Below are 20,837 nucleotides of genomic sequence, written 5' to 3'. Positions count from 1 at the left end.
AGCCCCTCTGCCATCTCAAAATCAGGAACATCACAGTCTCAGGCAAACTTCCATGAAGCGCACTTGACTTACAAGTGGGAAGACAACGCAAGGGAACAGAGCGCTTAGCCCATGAGGTCCCAGACATGCCTCCCATCAGGCAAGTATCTAAACCAACTCTCATGCAACATGGGGAGTAAGCGCATCTCACAGTTAGGCTACACTACAATGAACACAGAAATTCCAATTATGCCTGAGATATCCTCAGCTGAAGGATCACTTCGTCTCCAAAACACTCCTGATTTCCCAGTGTAGAAGTACTCACACCCCTAGTGTACTCACTTTACTGTTTGCAGAAGGCTAGAGATTAGTGAGATTTAACAGTCTGAGAAGTTTATTTCTATGCAATTAGGAAAGGGAGAAGAGCACTGTGGGCAGCCAATCACCCAAAAACACAGAAGGGACTTTCCTGCAGTGGATTACATGTAGAAAATCCTCTTTGAAACCCCAGGACCATCCCCCTGAAGGAGTCAGTGTTGTTGTAGTGAGAATGAAGAACTAGTTCAAGTGTGGGTTTAACATGAGATGTGGGGAAATGCTACGAAGCAGAAGAATGGTGTTGCAGAAAGGCTTTATTTATTGCCTTTTTCCTGATTTTGTTTTGAAGTTATTGAGGTGAGCTATGTGCATAAGCTGTACTGTTTCACTCTGCTACAAAATTGCTGCTCAGTTGCTGGGTTTCTTTGACTGTGTGTTGAATGAGGTTTTGTACTGGACTAGTTCTCCTTCCTTCCTACTCCCCCTGCTATTCTGCAGGGACACGACGAAGTGAGGCAACAGGAAGAGCAGGAGTCGCCTCTACAGAGACAAAGCAGGATGTGACCTCTGTTCCCTAAATAGGGCAGAAATGGTTGGATCATGATGTCCAAGCTGGTGTCTCTCTAAAGGAAAGACTATAGGACCAAAGTGAAGCTGTTAATCTTGGGTTAGAAGCTGTGACTGTAATGACATCAGTGGTGTTCTGTAAGAAGAATTTAATTAATTGTAAAGAACTTAAATTAGTGACTATTCTGATGGGACTCCTGCTAAACAAAGCTTAAACAATCTAGTACTTGATGAAGCCTCAACTCTGCTAAAATTTGGTTTTACAAAGTATTGATGCAGCTCCTACCGCCCTGGTGCTCTGCTTGCATGGGACAGTGTCTGGAAACCTGTGTGACCTGTTTGTCCAGCTCAGAGGCAACCCTTCCCCACTCGGGCTGCACTGCCCTATTAAACTTTGCCTTTGAATTTAACAACCTATGACACTGGTTTCTTTCCATGAGCTGCCTGACCCTCTGTTTCCCAGGGCAGCATACAGATTACTAGCTGGAACAAGGCAATGAGAATCAATTACCATAAAGCAGTCTCATCTCCAAGTACAGATACTGAGCTGTACAGTGTCTTTTCAGCCTCAAATTTAAAAAACTGCTGTATTAGCATGCAGCAAAGTACAGTTGAGGGAGGCTTTATTGCTAGTAGCCAAGCACCCTTACTAACTCAGTGCTCCGCTCCTGGCTATGGCTGCAATCGGATTACTGCTGTTGGGACTCTACAAACACCAAAGATGCTACTCCAATGCTAGAAGTTCATACTTTGAGGGTGGCGATTGACCTAGTTCAGCCTCTTTAATCTCCAGTCTAGGAGGCCACAGCAACAACTTCTGAACTTGCCTGCCTTCAAAGCCACGGCCTTGGGTGATCTTCTAGATAATAAGAAAAAAAACCAACACCGCAGTTAAGATTATTAGCTTGGTTAGTGGTAGCCAGGATGACTGAACTCCAGAGTAGCTACACCCACATACCATAACAGGGTTGTGACAGCAGGTGTAATTGCTCAGGCCACTAAAGTCACAATAGCCACATCTGCTAGGGGCACTGAAGTCTGACCCCCAGCCTAAGCAAGATAATCCTGCGTATGTTTTATCCAGCTATGGCCTTGCTCAGGAGTTCAAACACATACCAAGGCCAAGCTAAGAACTGTACTCAACACATCTCTAGAGACTAAAAAGGGAAGCTTTCACTGCCATTCTAGAGCTTAGTGCTCCTTGTATACCTCTTCTACTGGAAGGGTCCTTACTTGTTTTAGTATAGATGACTGTTGAACCAGCTTCTTGCAGTGCTTCAACTCTAGCTTGCTCTTCCTGTTTAGCTGAAACACTTGTGTATGAAGCTAAGTAAAACTGACCTAGAGTTTGTTTATGTTTTCAAAGGGTATATGCTCTGTGCTGGAAATGAGTACCTCTAACCAGACTGACTCTGTACTACAATAATAACTGGAAATGAACTCTGGACCATCAGCTCCCAGCCACTCTGGGTTAGATCATGTTGCATAAATAATAGCCAAGTCTGGGGGAGGGGAACACTTTCAGTGACACGGAGCAACCTGCCTTCTGCTGCAAAGACAAATACTCTTCTAGCAGCTGCACAAAGCTTCACACCAGTGATGATACATATGAAACCAAAACCACAGCAATTGGAGAAAGAGACGGGAAAAAGCTTTTGGGTTACACAGCAGCGGAAAGGAAGGGACCAGGCTATAAAGCCAGCTACTATATCGTTTCACTTGAGCTTGAACCTTGAAACTAGCAGATAACCTGTTGGGAGTTTGCTTCAGATATCCGATCCAGAGAAGCAGATAAGGCTCCATTTGTCTCATAACCATGCCATCTGTAATAGCATTCCAACGTGAAAATCTCAACTGCACTTTTATTGCACTAAATTCCTTCTTATCCCAACTTCCACATTGTCCAGTCTCCCAAATACTAAGTAACATCAGGACTACAAGCACTTTCTCTGAAATGTGTCTGCCCTAGCTACTTGCCAAGTGAGGATAGAAAAACTGTGGCTAGTAGCAATGCTCTCATGAATAGGTGGACTGCTTTCAGTTCCTTTCAACTGAGACTGCAGCATGCTCAGCTTTCACTCACAAACATTAAAAAACTCCCTCCTTAGCTTTGGTCAGTCTGGGGAACGAGGAGGGATATAAAAGCATGCTTGAGTGTAGGCAGTCCTCCCTCTTATTGCAGGGGGGAACTGTCGAGTACACAACTTCTCACCCCAATTGTTCATTCTGAGGAGCCTTTCAAAACATGCTGACACATCTAGTATATCTACACAATAAGATTGTAAATTAGTCTTTTCCTTCACAAAAGACTCATGACAAATGATGATCTCCAATGAGATACAATGACCTGCTAAATTGTCTATTGGTCTCTTGAGGGTTTCCAGGACCTCCCTAAACATCATTTCCTAGAGTCAAACATCTGCACTTACCCACTGAAAAAATGCATGGCTTGGGTAAGGGTAGAGTCACTTTCCTACATGCTTGATTCCTAAGTATACTAATAGTTCATTATCAGCCTCAGAAAAGAGTTCAAGCTCTTAAAAATGCAGAGAAAGGCCTTAAGAGTAATTGGGCTTTAAAGCATTCCTTTAATCATTTCAGTGGCAGAGATTTTAAAGATCAGTGTGATCAAATGAAATCTTTATATAAACAGTGAATATTATTTAGGTCATGGGTAGCAGTAGTTGCATGTTATGGGGGCAGGGACAAGACCATCATGCAAGAAATATATGGCCCAAAAGGAAGAAACACAAATAAGTGTTGGTTCTGGATGCTACAGAGGGGCTGAAAGAGCTGGAGCAGCAAAGCTGATATACAGAGAGGAACAAGGAATAAGACAACAGAGGAGGGTCAAGAGCAAGACACAGGCTTTGAAAGGTGAAACAGCTCTGATGGTATGCTATCATTGTCAAGGTATTATGCCAATTTACTGTGGTATTGACCCATATGTGACGAGAGAAGAGTAAGTTAGAAGCCCTTGTCACATGGCCTTGTAATCTTGGTAACAGCTCTTTGTCCTTGTGCAGCAGTGTGGAGAAACAGTAAGTTGCAACTTTTGATCCAGAAACATTGGCCTTTTAAGTGCAGGACACTATTTTTATAAATTATTAAATTTTTTTATAGGCTGGAAAGCAGCAATGGCAGAATAGCTGGAAACAGGACTCTGACAATCATTATATTCCCCTTTAAGCCCAGTTTTACATATTGTGCAAGATAGCTACATCAAATTTTGTACTTGGTTGTGCAACTACGAAGTCTGGACAATTTCTGCATCAACTTTTATAGATCAGCTGCCCAGGGTAAGTCAAGCCAGGATTTCTTTCTTTACCATGTGTATGGGAAAAATAAAATCAGGGTAAAGTCATTGGTGTGATGTCAGGTATGGCCTTCCATTCTGTATCAAATATCCTTTCTTGTTACACTCAATTGAGATTTCTGCTCCAAAATGAAGGCCCATTACTGTCCTCTGTTCTGGATCAGATCACAAAGCTTCAACGGAGCTGTACGTCTCTACCTCAGCACTATGAATCCATTAAGTGAAGCAAGATACCACCAAGAACCTGCAAAATTATTCCTTTAAATCATACACTGGAAGGAACATGACAGAAGCAGAAAGACAAACTCATCTTCAAAAGCACTTAGCAATTTTCCGACAATGAATGGAGCTTCAGTTGCATCTACAGCCTGCACACTAAGTGCTAAAAACACACCCAGGCTTACGCTCATTGTAAATAAGAAATAAGCATAATAAATACCTGGAATAAGATTCCCATAGGCGACAGTTCTGTAACACTGATTATATATCTTCAAATTGCATTTTACTTCAGAGGCTATGTAAACAACAAATGAAAGATGGTTGTTGCTGCAAACTTACAGGTATGCTTGGGTGGAGGCAGGCTGCTGTCCTCCCATGCTGAGGCTTTCTCACAAAGAATGTGAGCTGAACTGGAAAAAAAGTAACGTTGCTGAAACAAGCATCAAACATGATGAAAGAAGAAAGGATATCTTACAGCTGCTAAATTTTCACCACCTTAAGGGACAGGTGAAATAAGGCAGAGAAAGAATCCTTCCATATTCTAAAAATATCTGCTTTCTCGGTTTATTATGCTTTACTACTTAAGTGTTGGGTTTTTTTACTACCTTACCCATTCAAAAAACACTCACTATACATCAGACCAAGTGTGAAGATAGTACAACAGCACTTCTGTTTAAATAGCTGGAGCTTCAAGTGAGGGTCAAGGCCACACTGTTTAAGGTATTCAACCTTGAAAGGCACTTATAAGAGAACTGAGCCAGCAGAGACTAGAGCTAAATTCAGCTCTTACCCTAGTTTTAAACTGCTTCAACTCCTTTGTTTTCAGCACAGTCACATTCACTTTCTACCATTGTAAAGGAAAGCGGGCTCGCATAACCCGACATTCGTCTAATGTCCACTGGATAACCTCAGGGAATACAAGCGGGGTCCTAAGTTAAAGCCAGCTGTACTCTTTGCTACAGATATGTCACTTACGTGATACCTTTAGCAGACCAAGTGTTCCATCAACTGATACGGCTGTAAATAATTTACCAGCAACCCCATAACACTTGATTAAAACCTACTGAAAGAAGATCTAATTAAATTGCCTCTGAAAGAAAAACAGATAACAATATGACAACTGTGTAAAGGGCAGATGGCAAGCAGAAGCTCATCAGAACATGAGAAAATAATTTAGAAAAAGGTACCTTTATCTGTATTGAGTTGTGGTGATCTCCACCTGTCTGATGCTGGCTGTTCTGAAGGCCATTCCTGCATTCCGCCTTTGGGCATCTGAAGTGACAGCAAGAGTACTGGCTGTCTTCATCAGTGGCATTTGGGTACCCTTGGCCTAAATACCTAATCTCTTAGGCAACCAAGTTAGAAAGTGTTTACTGCATCTTTTAGGGATGAGCAGCAGACAGCAGGTGAAGTTAGGAGCTGCATAAGTCATAGAAATGGCAGTCTTTTTTATAAAGGCTCTACAGAAGACTGTTGGTAGCAATCAAGCCATTAATGAGTACAGTACTTGGTGGCCAATACTATAAAACTTTGCAAGGCCATTCGTTTTAAAGCTGTGTATCTGCTGTACTGTGAAAAATATGCTTTATGGATTAAAGAATAGTCGGAAAATACATTACAGGAACATAATAAACACCTTGCTGCAAATCATAAGTGCTTTAAAATACAGGAATGCAGCTGACAGCCTATGTTCTCCATGCCTTTCAGCCTTTGAGGAAGAAAAGAGTTCTATTTCTTACTCCACACCTAAGAGCAGACATGTATATAAATTCATCATCAGGGAGTTAAGTTTAAATCTACAGTAGCCCCAAACTTCAAACGTGTATCACTCAGTTTAAGGTTTTGCTTGGAAATACAGGCTTTTGTACTCTGTTGAATGAAGTACATGAATGAACGTGCATGCTGCTTTAACACTACTGTTTCCAGTAATGTAGACCCAAAAAATAAGGCATTTCTTTTCTATCAGCTGAATGGCAGCCCAGGGTAGAATCAAGGCTCATCTCTTAAAGATCTCCTTTTCGTGTCTGAACAAGTTTCACTGCTTAGGTCTCTCAGCTGACATTAAAAAGGAGTGGTGTTATAATCTCAATCAATACAGACTGTGGCACGTTACAGGCTATTGCAGACTGCACTACTGGTATGTCACAATACAGGGCCTAAATCCTATTCTACAGATAGGTCAAACTTGGGCAGCCAGGCAGCAGCAGACATGCTGTGGAGTTTCAGAAGAGATAAATACCCTGACCTGGAAGCCATGCTAATTTCTGGCTGGGATAAATCGACACACACCTCCAGTTTGGGTGCCTATCACTGGGAACAGTAAAACTGAGCTGACTTTTTTGAGTGACAGAACAAAGTTATGGTGAACGTAGGGATTGGGCTGAGTGCAGGAAGTTGAGTGGGAACTGCTCCAACATAATCCTCAGTACTTTTTAAAAACTTAACAGTGCAGACACCCAGAAGAATAGTTCTTGCCCATATAAGCCCACATTAAAGGATGCAATACCCAAAATAAACCATCCCTTCCTCATACAGAATTCATGCCAACCCTTGGCCACAAATGCATATTTATAGCCCAAATTGCCAGCACCTGGAAACAAGTTTATTTTGAGGATATATTGCTAACTACCTTCCCCATTCCCCAACAGCAAAGGCATAAACAACAATGGAAATGAAAACAACATTAGAAGATATTTAAAAAATAAAATAAAATTAAAAAATCAAAATTTGATAGCTATCCAACCACACCATTTCTACACAGATTTGGAAGACAGCCCTTCAAGTGGACAATAGTCATTAAGGAAAGAGATTGTTCCACTCATTCACTTGGGAGCTAGGTGCTGCACATGCAAGTGCAATGGCTGGGGCACTGTGATCCCCAAATTATCAGAGATCAAACAGGAAACACTTCCTGCTTTGGGGTCAGATCCTTAGCTAAAGCAAATAGCTCCTATTTCACATGAATCTACATGAAATCCTTACATGAAAAGGATTTGAACCCTCTTGAGTGAAAGTGTGTGTTGTGTGACAGGCATGATGGATCAACAAGGGGTGCTTTAAGTTTTAAATGCCATTGTTCTCGTTTTACAAAAAAAAAAAAAAAAAAAAGTCTTCCTGTACCCCAGCAATTGCCCGAGTGACTTGGAAAGCTCATGAGAATGGAACCATCCCTGCTGAGCCGAAGCACTACCCACTGGATCAACCTGCCTCTTTCTGCCCATCTCTCACAGCCTCAGATTTTAAGCTGCAAAGCAAAGCCGTTGCTTTGCAACCTCAGAAGACAGACAACGGTAACTCTTCCACTATTTGCAGAAATGAAGGTTCAACTTAGTCTCTGAGCTTGTCTATCAGTTGGGGTAAGAGAATCTATTGCTCAGAGACAGGCTTTCAAAGTAATTAAACGTGATTCTGGTGCAGCTACATGAGATCAAAGCAAAGCTATGCCATGTTATCCACACTGACCTCACAGGCGCTACAATCTACTTGCAGTCAGTTACATCGGGATTGGGTGCATGCCGGTTTTTGTTAAGGCGGAAATTGTTAGACCATCTCACACTTAGAAAATAAACAGGGCAAAACTCAACTCTCGGTTGTTCTCACAACTGCTGCTGTGCAGGTTAACTTGTAAAGTACCTTTCCCAGAATGCCTGTCATTTAAGGAGAGGAAGGTCATCACTTCAGAAAGTCTTATCCTCAGACAACTTGGCAACCACCTGCACAGCAGCATGGAACCCATGCTACACCCTCCCATGAACAGAAGGTGCTTTGGACTACTTAATATGCCAGTACTGCAAAAAGAGGTGGTACTAGGACTTCTTAGAGAAAAAACTCTCAAAATATTTTTTCCCAAAGAAAGCAACCTTTCTTAACTGATAAACTTCAAAATCCCTCACCCATCAGGGTGGCTCGCCAATTGTCCCTGTGTCCTCTGCCCCAAAGTTTGAGGCCAGTTAAATCCCAGAGCCACAGCTACTTGCATTAAGGGGCTGAAGGCTCAGCATTTAGAAGAACTCTTAAGAATTCCAGCAATGCAGAGACTTGCAGTGCTTGCTGATACAGTTCCCACACCACAGAGGCTTTGTCAGGAAAGCTGACAAAGACCACGCTGCTAACCCACCCTGCAAAATACAGTTTGAATGTGGCGACTTTATTCTTTGCAGTATAAAGGGGCCATGCGTGGTATGGAAGAGACCTCACACCAGGCTCCTCTTGTCAGGAATACAGGAAGGCAGAAAGGGCTGAGCCAGCCTATTTATGTAGAGGATCCATGAGGACTGATGGGGAGGGGTATGGACCAGACCATGCTTTTTCTCATGTGTTTCCCCTTTCCCACTGCACCTTGGTTTTACAGCTGCAGGAAAGATCAAGCCAGAACTGTGCAAAATTGCTGAGTCAGGCTATTGCTGTGGGGCCTCAGAGGGGCTGAACACCGCGCGTCAGCCAGAGGACAAAGCCCTGTGGTTGGCATGTTTCAGAGCTATTACTGCTCAGTTCCTGCAGGACCGGGAATGCCACCACAGAGACATCTGAGCCACCAGCACTGGTTGATGCTTCCTCTCCTCAGTCTTCCTCACCACCTGGTTCCAAACAGCTCCTAGTCGCTCCACCACATCACAAAGTTGACTATCACAGCAACAATCAAAGTAATTTCTGCATGCAACTTTCAGAAGAAATATCTTGTAGTTGTCAGCTCTGCATTCTCTTCCCTGTGCTGCCGCAAAAAACTGGGCGCATTGAAACCAGATAAGTCTCTCAACTCATGCTTCTTGGCACAAGAGTTCAAAAGGATGCTGAAAAATCTGTTAGTAAAATGCTACCGGCAGGATCTGCCCCTTCATTAAGGAACACAGCAAAGGCAGTTCAACTTGACTACAGCAAGGAGCTGCAAGGAGCACTCCAACACCATTGCGGACTTCAGTTAAGAGCAGTGCTGCATCACCACTGCATTGCTGCTGCCAGAGCACTCATTTCTCACTCAGATGAAGGGATAGATGCTACTACCTTCAGTTTGAAATCTTATGTTGTGAGGTAACCATTAACTTCAAAGCTCTTTGCCTCGGACCACAAACTAGTTATTCTTGGCAACTGATGCAATTTGAATAACACAGTAGAAAAAAAATAAGGAAAGAACACATCAGCGGAACTGGAGCATGCCTTGGCAGCAGAATAGTGTTGTAGATTTAGTTTCCATAAGAATCAAAAACTAAGTATTAGTGTCACCCTAGTAGAAGTATTCAGCTAGCTCTTCCTGTTAGCTATGCCTCCAGTTAAAGATTGGCAGATGATAACTGATAAGGCCCATTTAGTTAGATGCAAATAGGTAATTACTGCTACAGAGGTGTGTTCAACATCATTATAAAAAACTTCTTTCCCAAAAGTAGGACTGTATTTCCTACAAATGCGGTCTCAGCACAAATCCAAACAGTGTTCTGGTGCAGTAGCTAAAGACCTGGGCTTACAGCAGCTCTCCTTTCTCCCTCCAAACTTTAGTTTCCACAGACCCCACTCAACTCACTGGCCACAACTGCAAATGGCCCAGGAATTTAGGGTGCACTGAGAGATGCCCCACAGAAAGTCCATCTCATTATACCCATACGAAATGCCACCAATACAACAGCACTGAAATCAGGCCTCTAGCAGCCAGCCAGTGGTTCTACAAACACCACGCTTGACCCACAAAGCAAGACCAAACCAGTTTTAACACACATAATATCCTGGCTTAATACAAATGGGGTTGACAAGCCCTTTGATATCTACTCTGGGGTTTCTCCCAGCTTAGTTGCGTGAGCAAATGCTAAGAGTCTTTGATGTTTGTGCTCACCTTGGCGTACTTCAACAGTATGACCTCCTTCCTCTTCAAGAGTGCTTACAGACACCCTTGTGTTTCAAAGGAAAAAGGAAAAAAAAAGAAACCTTTCTTTTTCCAAAGGGAGCAGGTTGAAGGCCTATGCAAATCTCCACAAATGGATCAGTCTCCTGATAACAATACTTGTGTATTTTAGTCAGATGTTTCCTTAAAACAAGCGAGAACAGACAAGGGCATAGCTTCCAGAATTCACTAAAATGAGGAGGAAAAAACCCAAACAACTGCATCTGATCTGCACCTGCACTATGAGAGTCTGACGCTACCAGCTGGTGCTGGTCTGAGGCTCTCGGAACTGTCTGTATAGAAATTGTGGGAAAGTTAAAGTTAAAAGTCTTCGGGTTTTACTTTGTGGAAAGTTTCAAGTTTGGTCAGAAAGACAAAAGGCCCGTAAACTGAAATGTTTTTCTTGGCAGATGAAGAACAGTTTTTAAGAGGCAGACATCTAAAAAAGTCAGGAAGCTTTAAGCAACAAAACCCTACTACTTCTGCTTATTTCAGTGGAGCTATGCAACTGTATCCTAAAGCAGGATTTAGTCCTCTAACTTACTCTAAAGGTAAAAAGAAGAAAACAGTGCTCTGGAAGATGAAAATTGTTGCTAGAAGATTCTCCATGCTTTAAGGATGGGTAGGGAAACAGGAGTGCAGAAGGTCTCCTGGAGCACTGTAAGGCCGCCTAAGGGGCACTGACACACATCTTCCAGTAAGTGTACTTACCAACAGACCCATTTACCTCCCCTATCTAATATCTTTTAGTGGTGATGCCTGGCTGAAGTCCTCAATCTATAAAACATACTAATTATTTCTTCTTTCCAGTTTACTCAGCATCATTAATAACTAAAAATAAAGCCTCGCACTGGAATCTGCAAGCCTCAACAATAGCCCACACACACAGCAGCAATGAGAAGCTCAAGACTTCCTTTCTAAATTTAGATTGCTTCAAACAGAAGTGAAAGTTCTTTGATAAATCAACAAACCCATGCAGGAAAGTGCTTGCCTGCACTGTTAAACTTACTTGCAAAAGGCTTCTGAAGATTTTCAGGGACCCAGACCCAAGGCTCTTGGCTGCATTATGAAAACTGTGGCCAGTGACCTGTTTGGCAGCATCAGGTCAGACCAGATCAGAGCCTGGATCTGCTGTACCCCAGCAAGATTCCCCAGTGTCATGTTAATCGCTGCTCTGAAGTGGATCTCACACCTTCTGCTATTAGACCTCTTCCATTTGGGATAACTAATAATCATCATATCACAGGCACTCTGTAGTCCCTGATCAAAGCACAATTCCTTATTCTACTCATTAAGTGCCCTGTGATTCTTCTCTGCTTCCCCAAGATGCACACAGTACAAATTAGATTTTCTTTCTAGGCAGAAAAGGAAATGGCAGAGACCTGCCCTGTGTTCACATTAGAACACATTCCTGAAAGAAAAGACAGCTATATTTCAACTTTAAATCCAAATTTAAAAGTTCCAAAAGCAAGATGGAGGCAGTGGGTCCAATTCTGCCTGCAGAACCCTGAAAGCAGACAGGGAATGGCTAATAGGCATGAAGCAGCTTCATTGCAACCGTTCCCTGAGTTATACCAGCAAATATCCAGGAAGGTTCTGCAGAGGATATTTGTAATTCCATTTACACTGACATTAAAACCACCACCCCAAGGATAACCAGAAGAAACATGAAACTCCTTGTTTTTTCCTTTTAGAAAAATCACTGCTAAAAAAACCCCACAACAGGAAGCTGTCTCTTCCCCCTCCCCCCCATTCATTAAAGCATGGAAAGTGTATTTGAGTCACAGCCATCTAAGCACACTTTCTGCATGCACCGTCTGTTCCACCCCCTTCCCCGAATCACTTTTGGCTGACCAAAAGTGTTGCTAGTCAAGCTACAAAATTTGCAGCCCATATTTAGGTGGGGAGAGTTCTATTAAAAAGCTGGCTGCTTTTACCTGCCATTGTGGCTTGACTTTGTAGGAAACAAGTAATTTTAGGTATTTTGAACTATATCCTGAATAACACCTGTAATGGCTCAAACAGAGCTGAAGCAAATAAATATTCTGGCTTTGAGTTCTGTTTTATTTTTTTCCACACTAACACTAATATCTTTCTGCTATCATGTGCTTTGCCCACTATGCCGAACATCACAATTGCTCTGCTAGGCTAAACTTGTACACTTCTGCAGCCAGCTGCATGCTATTTCCATCTAGTACCTCTTCCCCTCCACCAATTTTTTTTTTTTTTTTTTTTGTTAAAAAAGAACCACAAAAAAGCACAAACCACGCCACTCACTTGGAAGCAAAACCACTAGCCAGCTCCTCATCTCCTGTGCACTTGCATAACCGCATTGATTTCAACAGCAATTTAAAGCATCACTGTATAGGTCATGTTGCTAGTTGAACAGTCCATAGCTCAGGTCCAATGAGAGTTGCATCTTCCGTCTACCTAAAGCCTCAAGAGCTCAGACTGAAGATACATGTGCTGCACTTAGAGAAAGATGAACAAAAGACATCTATTATCAGACTGGGCTGCAATACACACATGCCCGAAGAGATCAGGGCCTAAACGGAGGTTTGAGTTTCCACCTCAGGAACGCTCCAGAGTTCAGTTTAAACAGCTCGTTACAAAAAGCAGGTTTACAAGTAGACAGTGAGCTCAGACACAGAACCAGTGATTGTAAACGAGCCCAGGTTCAAGTGAACATTATAGCTGCACCAATGATTACTTCACAGTCCTTAGAGCGCGTACAGTGGGAGTGCAGCTGGGCTGAGACGTGCCTCTCAGATCTGCAGGTGGCACAGGAGCTCTATGCAGCTCTGGCTTAAGGCAAAGTACATATCTGACCACTTGTATACTTTGGTGGTTCTCAGTTGTCCTCCCATCTTACCAGCAATACAGAGTTTATCTAGTTTAACTTGGGACTGATCCTGCCCTACATTCTGGGGGCATGGACTACAAACCACCACCTGCCCTCACCCGAGCTATGCCAATAGGCAATAGCTGCAGTCAAAGCCAAGCCAGATTACCAAACTGTTTCTTAATCATGTCAAGCTAGTCTTTCACTAGGTTTAGACTCCCACCAAGGAGCCCACGACACTTATATGTACAACTGCTCACAAATAGGAAGAACTACCCATTTCTTTTGGAACAGGTGTGTTTCCAGACTCAAAGAGCCGCTGTTCCTCCGATTTGCTAGCCAGGGCAACGCTGTGCTGCTGGTAGTGTTGACTGTGTGGGATTATTCCACAAGAGCCAGAAACGAGCAGGGAGGGAAGTCTCTAAGAGATGTCTGAGTCAGTATCTCTGGGTAGTGTCATCTATACATCATTCTGTGCCTTTCACCACAGCAGTAATCTAGCCAATACATTCTCGAACCCCCAAAACAGTGAGAGCGCGCCAGGGTTGCTTTCATCACAATTTTCATTTTAGTAAATGAAAAAATCCCCATGGCCTGAAAACAAGGATAAAAAATTTTAGCCTTAAAGGAAAGGTGAGTGTTTATCCCTCAAGCATCTGAGAGGCTACATGGTCTATACTGCAAATATAATTTTAAGCATAACTATTCCCTAAATAATTTGGTGTGTCACATGACTTCTTTTGTTAAGTGTTCCTATTTATTAAAAAAAAAAAAAGGTGATAAATTTGTGTACCACCACGCTGACTCATAGCTGTAAATTTGTCACTCGTATGCAGCTGTAACACCAATCGGGGTTTTCCTTGTGTAAAATGCAGTTAATAGCTGCATTTGAACTTGAGTAGCACAACAAGTTCTGATCAGGTGGTATCTGCAAGCTTGGTTACATCCATGAGTTCAGCTAGATGCAGCTGAGGTTCAAGTCAGGCTACTCCACTGATTAGATCTGAACATGCAATGAACATCAGAAATCATATGCGGAGACCGAGGCTTGTCTGGCGTGACAGACTGTGGGTTCCTGTTAGTGTGTGTAGGCACGTACATACAGAGGACTCAAATCCAGGCTCTGATTAACTTCTTTATTGGAGTTCAGTTGCTGAAAAGGGTCTACAAGCTGACTCTGCATGAAGATGAGCAGGAATAATTCTGTTTTAACATGATTCAGTGACCACACAAGCAGTCTTAGAGAAACAAAGGTAGCACAAAGCCTTACTCTGATACTTCCTTTCTTGCTTCCTAATCAATGCATCATGGAATCCAACCCAAGGCAAGAAGTACAAACAGACCTTGTCAGAAAAGTGAAGAGAAGCCCTTGTTGTATCTTCATCTTGATGACAATCTACTCCTCAGAACTTGTTCTGGAAAATCCAAGTAAGTTATTTTTGTGTCAAACTTATACAGTATCAATGGTAGGAGATGAGCTAAATTCCACTATGATGTGCAAATTCTAATCATATACAGAGACGCATTGTCACAAAGAAAAGATTATGTCAACAGACTTGATAATAATATACGGTTCTCCCTCCTTCCAAGTCAAACAGAATCTCTGTTGAAGCCTATCTTATACAAACAAGCACACAAATTTAGGAAAAAAGAGAGAGTCCTACAAGAAAGAAGACACCTTCAAGAGAAGCAAATGTGTTGCACGTATGCAAACAGTAAGATGAAGTAATAGACTTTCTTCTTGTCTTACATAAGACCTGCTGGAAAAGGAAGTCTTTTCAGCTGAACAAGGCTCATAAACGTGTGGCTACAGGTTGCAGTTTGGCCTGAAAAATTCACTACTCCCACTACTTCCAATTTACCAACACACAGCCTTCCGTATTCATACCACATGCCCAACTTCCAGTCTGCAAGTTTGGATGATTACAATTCCTCTTCCTCTCCTCTTATGCCTCCCCCCATTTTCAAAGCATTTGTTTCTCCTTAGAGATTGCTTGGTAAGAGATAAGCCTTTTCTAGACAAATTGCCAAATGAATCGAGATAATGCCAAAGCAAGTTCAAACATATTTAATTCACAGATATCATTCAGCCAATATGAAAGACTGATTTGTGGAGTAGTAGTGACGCAGCACAGCTGGAGACAGGCTTTCCGATCCAGTGTTACATCTTGTGGAGGTGCTGAACAGAAGACATTCCTGACGAAGAGGTCAAAGTGATCTCTATCACAGACATAGTCCAGCCAAAAAGCAACGAGGACAGTTTTTCTTAAAGAGCAGGCAGATCTCAGCAAAGCGTGCTACCGCCCCACCCTGACACTCTCACCATAACCAGTTTGGAGGCAGCTTCCATGCCAGAAACGCTGTAGTTAGCTCTTACGATGTAAGAGCCAAGGTATAAAGAAAATACATCTGCAATCTAAATATAGTCTAGGTTTTAGTTCAGCCTGGACCTGCCTCATCTTTGCTGCAGTTAAAAGAGTGGGGGAAGGTGTCCCAGTTTATCAAACCAGCTATGCTGTTTACAGCAGAAGAGATTGAGAAACCATAGGAACCTTCCCTGCAGTAGCACATAGGACTGTATTCTCCTTCTCACCTCCAACAGACTGGCTTGAGCTGCAGTGTTAGAAGTTTCACGTGCTTCACTACAGATGTCACATCTAGTCCCGTTATCAGCTTCCTAGCCAGAGAAATGAATCCAGAAAGATACCACTTTTACAAAGAAATACAGCTAAAAATAATACATTTCTAACTTTTCAAAACCAATTTAAGAGTCATGCAAGGGATTAGCATAGGGACAGAGTTAAGGACTGTCAGAGTTGTTCCTTTCCAAGGATGCTTGGAGCAACATTGGATGCTCACCACATGGCAAGACATTTTTAGCTCTCTTAGGTATGGGTTAAAGTTACAGGTTTTTTCCATTTCAGTTTTGTACTCAACTTGAGAAGTGAGTAAACCTGCTAGGACAGAACTGAAAGCAAGCTATATACCGAAGTGTTGGTTAAAAAGAAAAACCCTCAAGTACTTATTTGACAGAACATATAAAAAATTTAAAAAAATACAAGACCTTGTGGCATCAGAGAACCTACTCTGCTAATAACCAAACTAACATAATATACTTTCCACTACAGGGAAACTCCCAGCCCTTCTAAGAAATGGCCTTCCTATATGTGAAACAGGGTCAGCTCAGGTAACACATCTACACTCAACACATTATTTGCAAGCAATTCCCATAGCCCTTTCTCCCTAGCCCCCTTTCTTTCTGTATTACAGAAAGTTCTCCCTGCACTCATTTGAGCCACCATGAGTGCTTATCTTTACCTGTCAAGGTCCCAGTTTGAAATCCTTATCTACCGTGTGCTTTTTTTTTTTTTTTGAGAAGACCTTATAAACAAGAGGAATGAGGAAGGACTTAAAGCATCTCGGTAAATTGGGAGGGACATAAGCATGCACTCAAATACCTTTAGTTAGGTTGATGTTCTTGACTTTGAAACACACACACATTACGAATCATGTGGTACACTGACAGCTATCTAAGCTGTGAACAGGCACAGAGGGAAGTGGTGCCAAAAGGACTAGGCTAGAATGTATAGCGTAAAAAATTAAATAACACAAGCATTTAGTTGAATTTGCACTGGTGTTTTAGGCTATTGATTCCATTCACATTACAACCAGTTTCAGAACTTCAGGGCTGTGCTAACCTTGGGATTAGAAATGGCAATGAGCGTGCACTACTGTCTGACCTCCACTGGTATAGAGTTCAGACAGCCACATCCACCTGACAGCATTCACCCCCATGCATGGGTGGTCTGAATGCCTGCGGTTCACTGATACAGAAGATTGTGTTCAAGGAGGTATCCCTTCACCTCCTAAGTTCACTGTTTTGACATCACAACTAGACACTACAGTACTTTCAAAGGTGTATGAGGTATATAAAAATCGTATTATGGAAGATTCTCTACCTTTTCATCCCTTTGCATACAAAAATAAATGAAATCAATAAACTGATTTTTATACTTAGTGTACTGGACTGTCTTCAAATCACACCAGTACAGTCTCACATTTGGCCTCAGGAGCTACTTCTTCAACTTCCAGAGTCAAGTTGCCACCCTTCCCAAACCAGTACGTCCTGCTTCCAGTTGGCTGCTTTTATCTATCTCATGTTTTATCATTTCCTTGCGGCTTTGCTACACAGTTTACCAGTTATACAGATGCAGCTAAGTTTTCATAATTTTTTTTTTTTCCACAAAAAAGTTTCTGTACAAGAACAGAAGACACATGTAGATTCAAATCCAAAGTACAGATGAGGCTTGCAGGCCCACCAACTATACCACTAGTAGCCAGTAATCACGACCCACACAGCCATTTGGCAACTCGTCAAAGCCACCCACAGAACCACAGCAGGCATGGGAGATCTCCAAGCTCCTAGCTTCTGGTAAAACTACTGACTCTTGAAGAGTTGCCTACAGTCTGCAGAGCTGTGCGCCACAGTCAAACCATCAGTAACACTGGCTCTCTGCAGTATCAGAACACCTGTCTCTGCTGATGCGATCTGATAGGCAAGTGCATATGACCACACATGCATTTCTGACACATTAACCAAGGCATAATAATTACACCGTGTGATGCCACAGGCAGGCCACCTGGTACTTGAGACAACACAGCAGCCCACCACCCTCTGGTACACCATGGGAAATTACAGCTTAGGGAAGTAAACACAGACCCTCATCTCCTACAGGCTGGTTCTCTGCTCTGCATCTGTAGACAAACCCACTGCAGACTGGCGCAGAGTTAAGCGCAATACTCGGGCTACGGTTGACAACATGTATTTTGGTACAGGCAACTGAACAGAGCAAAGGGCATGGAGTCTATATCCATGCCCATAGCTTCACATGTTGGCAGAGATCCAGCACTTGGTTGAATTCCCAGAGAAATCATATATTGGACCATGCATCAAAGACAATTTCTTCAGCTAAGATTTTTTCTGATCATAAATTTTATGATCATCAGTGAATGTGGCACCCATTTGTTTCAGCAGATAAATGTTTAAGAGGAATGCATGCACATGCTCGACAACGATCACTAGAAGCAGCTTTTGTTGCTTTAAGAAGAACTTGAAGATGATAGCAGGCCTTTATCCTTTGTGAATAAAGGTCTCCTGTTAGAACAGGCGCACCACCAAAATACTGATGATCATTTTCCAAAATTATGCTGATTGACATTGTTTGAGCAATAAAAACACTGTCAGTAGGGTTGCCAAAAGCCTATACAAATATTTTTTTATAAAGAATAGCCTTTTGAACGCTATTTGGAAATGGCAGAAGGAAAAAGAGCACTACAAATTTGAAAAAAACAAAACACCCCACAAAACAAAACAAACAGAAAAAAAAAAACACAAAAAAGGCAGAGGAAGAAAAAAGGAAGAACGACAGATTTCCAAGAGGTTGTGCCAAAAGCTACCTACCACCTATTGTTTCACTGTTTTTTTCCCAACCTTGATTTCTCATGTGATGGATTTTGCAGCTTATATGTTTGTTACAGTTACACTGTTGTAATGATCTTTCTTCCTAAAGGCCCAATGCTCTTGCTCCACAGCCTCCAGTATCAGACTACAGAAAAGGACCATTATTAGCCTTTACATTAAACTTCTATCAAAGAAGGGGACGGCAGGGGGGTGGCGTTTACTCTGCTTAGAGCAACATTACCTGCACACAAGGTAAAAGGAAATGTTATTTATGTATCTAAAGGTCAAACGAACTAAGCAAAAAATAAACCTACATTCCCTTTCTAAATACTTATGCAGATTCACATACAGATTCAGCTCTTCTTCGAAAGCATCACAACAGCACACGCTTTGTGCTTAAAGTGTTTCATTAAATCTTTCTGAACACCGAAACACCTCTCCAACCCGGACCGTGATGCTGTTTGTCAGCCAGACCAACGGAGTGAAAAGGAGGATCAGATTAGATCAGCGAAACTGAGCCATGGACAGAAAGCCAGGCCTGGAGCAGAGGGCAGGAACCATCACAGGCAAACACCAAAGACCCGAGGGAAAGCGTGAGTCTATACAGCCTCCCAGGACACACGATGTGGCGACCCACCTTCCGCTGGGGAGCCTCAAGCCACCTCTGGTCCCCACCTCACATCTGGTCCCCACCTCGCATCGCATCTGTCTTCATAGTGACACCGGAGCCCAGCTCCAGGCCGCAGGGCCGCGCCGCGGGGCGGGGGTCGGCGCGGCAGGGCCAACGCGCGGCTCCCCCCGCCCGTGAACCCGCCTGACAGCCCGCGGCGCCCCGCGACACCCAGGGGGCCGGCCCGGCGGCTCCCCCGCACCTGTCCTCCCCGCCCGCTCGCCGGGCGCGCCCTCACCTCTCTCGCAGCACCGCGCTCGACGGGACGGCGGAGGGCTGGGCGGGGAGCCCTGCCACGGCCGGCCCGGCTGGTGAGGGGACCGACCCCATGCTGACAGGGCTGCAGCCGGGCTGGGGGTCCTTCCCTTCCACGCACACCCGCGCAGCTCCTCCACCCAGGGGTCCCTCCCCACCACGGCGCAGGCACCCGGTGCTGAGGGAAAAGGGCGCCGGGGATGGGGGCAGGCCCCAGGGCCCCTGTGAGGGACAGGCCTCGGCCCCCAGCTGTGAGGAACAGCGCGCGGGGCTCCCCTCCGGGCCCCGCCGCGGCTGCCGAGCCCCGTACCTCCAGGGTGCGGATCTCCTGCTGGGTGAGGTCGTTGGACGCGGCGCACTTCGTGCGGAGCCCGCGCAGGTTGGAGAGCGAGATGTCGATGAGGTCCTGCAGCAGCCCGCACTGCTGCAGCGTGCTCCGCACCGCCGGCAAGCCCCGCGCCGCCGCGCTCGCCCGGGACCCCGCGCCGCTGCCGGCCGCCACCTCGCCGCCGCTCCGCTCCTTCCTCTCCAGCATGCCGGCGGCTCGCAGGGCAGCCGCTCTATCCATTCCTCGGCATCAGGGAGGCCGGGGAGGAGAGGCGACGGCGGGGGGAGCAGGAGGGAGGGAAGGCGGGCAGCCGGCGGTTCGCCCCGCCCCACCTCTCCTCCCCTCCCCGGGCAATTACCGCGCATTAACATGCACGGCGGAGAGGCACCGCGGGCGCGGCCGCACCGCGCAGGCGGCGGTTGCTCCGCCCCGCTGCCTCAGCCTCTCCCTCTCCCTCCGCCTTCCCTCAGCGCCCGCCTCAGCCTCTCTCTCAGCCTCAGCGCCCGGCTTAGCGCCTCCCTCCGCTCTCCTCAGCCCTTCAGCGCCCGCCTCCGTAGCCCTACTGCCGCCTCAGCGCCTCCCTGCGCCCGCCTCAGCCTTTCACCGCCCTCTCGGCCCGCCTCAGCCCTCCCGCAGGTATGTCGGGACTTGTAGCTCACCAGAGAGGAGCCCCCCGCGCCGCTCCACTGAAGGCAGAGGGTCAGGGGCAGTGCTGGGCCTGGCCAACGGCCCGGCACTGTGAGGGCCCGGTGGGCAGGTGCAGCCTCTTGCGGTGGGTGAGCGGTCCAGCCGGGCCCCTCACACCTCTCGGCGCTGGAAGGAGCGCTGTGGACAGCACCATGAGGTGAGCCCATCTGTGTGGCGGCAGACATTAAATGTCATGAGGACATGAAGGTCCAGAGGTTAAAAATGGTTAGAAACAACATCAAAATGGCATTGCACACTTTCAGCGCTGTCCCACAGAAGCCCCTGGTGTGTTGCCGGGTGGGGTGTTCTGCTGCAGCCGTGGCACA

General features: G+C 44.7%; 1 protein-coding gene across 1 annotated transcript in view; it reads right to left on the bottom strand.

Moving 5' to 3' along the window:
- Positions 1–20,208, bottom strand: part of KSR1 (kinase suppressor of ras 1) — a 71,653-nt gene extending 51,445 nt beyond the window's left edge. Inside the window, exon 1 of the mRNA XM_074594758.1 lies at positions 19,807–20,208. Coding sequence (XP_074450859.1) covers positions 19,807–20,064 — 258 coding nt within the window. The 5' untranslated portion in view covers positions 20,065–20,208. The remainder of the gene's footprint in view (positions 1–19,806) is intronic.
- Positions 20,209–20,837: the final 629 nt, after the last annotated feature.

The sequence above is a fragment of the Larus michahellis genome, chromosome 7 (assembly GCF_964199755.1).
Source record: "Larus michahellis chromosome 7, bLarMic1.1, whole genome shotgun sequence".
NCBI lineage: Eukaryota > Metazoa > Chordata > Aves > Charadriiformes > Laridae > Larus > Larus michahellis.
This window is presented reverse-complemented; position numbering and strand designations above follow the sequence as displayed.